Source organism: Petaurus breviceps, unplaced genomic scaffold (genome assembly GCF_028583685.1).
Source record: "Petaurus breviceps papuanus isolate PSGF00001 unplaced genomic scaffold, PetGlider_PUasm1.0 91041, whole genome shotgun sequence".
Taxonomy (NCBI): Eukaryota; Metazoa; Chordata; class Mammalia; order Diprotodontia; family Petauridae; genus Petaurus; species Petaurus breviceps.
The window spans coordinates 10,190,253-10,193,706 of NW_027187400.1; the positions used below are offsets into that span (position 1 = coordinate 10,190,253).

Sequence of the window (3,454 nt, forward strand, 5' to 3'; positions counted from 1 at the left end):
GGGTGAGGTGGTACCTCAGAGTTGCTTTAATTTGTGTTTCTCTAATCAATAGAGATTTAGAGCATTTTTCTACATATGGCTATTGATAGCTTTGATTTCTTCTTCTGAAAACTACCTGTTGGTATCAATTGGCCACTTATCAACTGAGAAATTACTTTTATTTTTATAAATTTGATTCAGTTGTCTATTTGAGAAATGAGGCCTTTATCAGAAAAACTTGCTATAAATTTTTTTTCTCTGTTTCCTGCTTTCCTTCTAATTTTGGCTACGTTGTTTTTGTTTGTGCAAAACCTTTTTAATTCCATGTAATCAGAATTATCCATTTTACTTCCCATGATCCACTCCATCTCTTGTTTGGTCATTAACTCTTCCTTTATCCATAGATCTGACAGGTAAAATTTTCCATGCTCTACTAATTTGCTTATGACATCATCCTTCATGTCTAAATCTTATAGTCATTTTGACCTTATCTTGGCATATGGTTTGAGATGTTAGTATGTGCCTAATTTCTGCCAAACTGCTTTCCAGTTTTCTCAGAAATTTTTGTGAAATAGTGAGTTCCTGCCCCCAAAGTTCAGATCTTTGGGTTTATCAAATGCTAGATTACTATGGCTATTTAAGACTGTGTGTTGTCTCCCCAATCTATTCCATTGGTCCATCACTCTATTTCTTAGCCAGTACCAGATTGTTCTGATGATTGCCACTTGGTATTATAGTTTGAAATTTAGTATTGCTAGGTCACTTTCCTTCACATTTTCTAATTTATTCCTTTATGTCCTTGATCTTTTGTTCTTCCAGATGAATTTTATTATTTTTTATAGATCTATAAAATAAATCTTTGGCAGTTTAATTAGCACTGAATAAATTAATTGATTTAGGTGGAATTGCCATTTTTTATTATGTTGGCTTAGTCTACTCACAAATAATGAATATTACTCCAATTGTTTAGAGCTGTCTTTATTTGTATGAAAAACATTTTGTAATTGTGTTCATATAGTTCCTGGGTCTGTCTTGGCAGGTGGATGAGGAAATAAGGTTCAGGAAGTTAAATATTTTGCTTGTGGTCACATAGCTAGCTAATATTGGAGAGGAGATTTGAAAATAGGTCTTCCTGACTTCCGGTCCAATATGCCTGTCTGAAACCAGATGGTTTTAGGCTCTTGATACATGAACTGAATAGGCTGCCTTTCCAACTTAAGAAATGGTCTGAACTGTCTTAATTTGTTTTCATCTAGTCATTGAATATTAGAGCTGGGAAGGCTCTTAGAGCATTTGATTTGGGAGGAAATTTAGAACATAAAACGTCAGAGTTGGAAGGACCTTAGAATACAGAAGGTCAGAGCTGGTGAGGTGCCTTAGAACACAGAATGTCAGAGCTGGGAGGGCCCTTAGAACACAGGATGTCAAAGCTGGGAGGGCTCTTAGAACACGGGATGTCAGAGCTGGGAGGGACATTAGAACACAGGATATGTAGAGTCCCTAGAGCATATAATGTCAGAACTGGGAGGAGACCTAGCAAACACATAGTCCAGAGCACTCACAGAGCCTGGTAGCACAAAGGCCGGAGCTAAGGGTTTGTTTTTGGTGGCTCCCACCAGCCAATCAATGCCTTTTTCCTTCTGGAGGATGTCTCCTTCAAGTGTTCTCTGAATCCCCCTAAGCCCTCAAAAGCTGTATCTTGTTTGAATCAGAATCATAGTCACACTAAGATGTAAATTTACAGGGAAGTCCTGCTCCGTGGCATTTTCATTTAAACAGTTACCCAAACCTAAAGGGAAGATGCCTGGCTATTGGACTTAAATTTTTTTTTAATTAGTTAATCAATTAAGGCGCTTTATTAAGCACTTACTATGAGCTAAACTCAGTGCTAGGCAGTGAGGATACAAAGAGAAAAACACAAAACATTGCCTGGCCTCGGGGAGCTTCCATTCCATCAGTATTTGGGGCATTCATTAGCCAGCTGGTGGCCGCAGGATGTCACCCCCTGGTTCTCCCCACACTTTCTTATGACCCAGCAAATTTACCCCTCTGTAAGCTGGTGGACTTTGGTGACTGGAAATAAGGGTATACGTGGGCAGTGGCGCGGAGACAGCCCTTGTAGTCCAGAAGACTTTACGGAGTTTCATTTCTAACACTTAGAAGCTCAGACAAGTCTTTGGACCTTAATTTTCCTGCATGTAAAATGGGCATAATAATTCTGCATTTTCTCTTTCACCTGGTAGTGAGGAAGCCTCTTTGTAAACTATAAAACATAATAAATAGAAATGCTACATTTTGTCTGTCATGGAAGGGCCTGGAGTCCAGTCCTGGTTCTGCCACATACTGCCCGTGTGATCCTGGAGGAGGACACAGTCTCCATGGGCTTCCATGAGACAAAGAAATTGGTCCAGGGCTATAAGCTTTTAAAACTGCAAGGGCCCCGAGAATCTGATTCCCTCATTTTACAGATGAGGAAACTGAGGCTCACAGGAGTCAGGTGATTTGGTCAAGATCACACAGTGAGCAAAGCATCAGAGAGGATTCAAAACCATGTCTTTTAATGGTAAATCTAGGACTCTTTCCATTATATAATTCTGCCTGGAATCAGGGACCAGGGCTCCTGGATCCTTTCATTTGTGATCTAAGAGAAATTACTATTTGAGCAGTGTTCCTGCCTTGCCCTGCCCCTCCCCACACAGTCTCCCTCTGCACTCCCATTGGCACTGCCCCGGACAGATGTTCCTCACTTCTCTCCGCCTTCACCCTCACATCAGGACTAATCTCTCCAGCAGGGATTGGACACCTGGGTAGCCAGATGGATGACTGCCTTGGAAAGCCGTTTCTGCCCCTAGCAGAGGGCTGGTGCTGGGGCCACGGGGAGGTAAAGAGGTTTGGGTTTCCAGAAGAAAAAGATCAGGGGCGTGAGGGCTCCAAGTCGGGCGCAGGCTTCAGCTGTCCTTTCATCTGTCTCTGGAGACCTTTTGGGAACGGGTGAATTTTCATTTGGGTTTTGGGGGCTACTTGGGCTTTGGCCTTAGAATTGGGAGGACTGATTCTAAGCATCTACTGGGGATCTGGAACGGGCTGGAGAATGGGGGGAAGTTACGGGGATTAAAGGCAGTCGAGAGGGTTTCTGAGCATCTCCCCTAATCCTATGGGCTAATATAGAACAGAAATATGGGAGCCCATTTTGTCTTTTCCTTTCTCTGTCCTTATTCCCCATTCTACTAGACTCTATCAGTTCTCTGTCTATGGCCCCTCCTTCTCAGTCTTGATCCTGGCTTCTTCCTCTTTAACTCTCTCCTGATAACTCTCCCTCTACCCTGCCTTTACCCTCCATCCCCTGAGCCGACATCATTCCCTGCTTCTCTCCTCCACCCCCTTAGAATTTCTTTGTTATTGCCACCTCCTTCCCAAACACTTAGGTTGCTCTCCTTTCCTGACTCAGTTTCCCTGCTCACTGGGTATCCTAAAC

General features: G+C 42.4%; 1 protein-coding gene across 1 annotated transcript in view; it reads left to right on the plus strand.

The window, feature by feature from the left end:
• The first annotated feature begins 2,794 nt into the window (after positions 1 to 2,794).
• LACTBL1 (lactamase beta like 1) overlaps positions 2,795 to 3,454 on the plus strand; it is a 9,738-nt gene continuing 9,078 nt past the window's right edge. The window contains exon 1 of the mRNA XM_069078918.1: positions 2,795 to 2,860. Coding sequence (XP_068935019.1) covers positions 2,795 to 2,860 — 66 coding nt within the window. The remainder of the gene's footprint in view (positions 2,861 to 3,454) is intronic.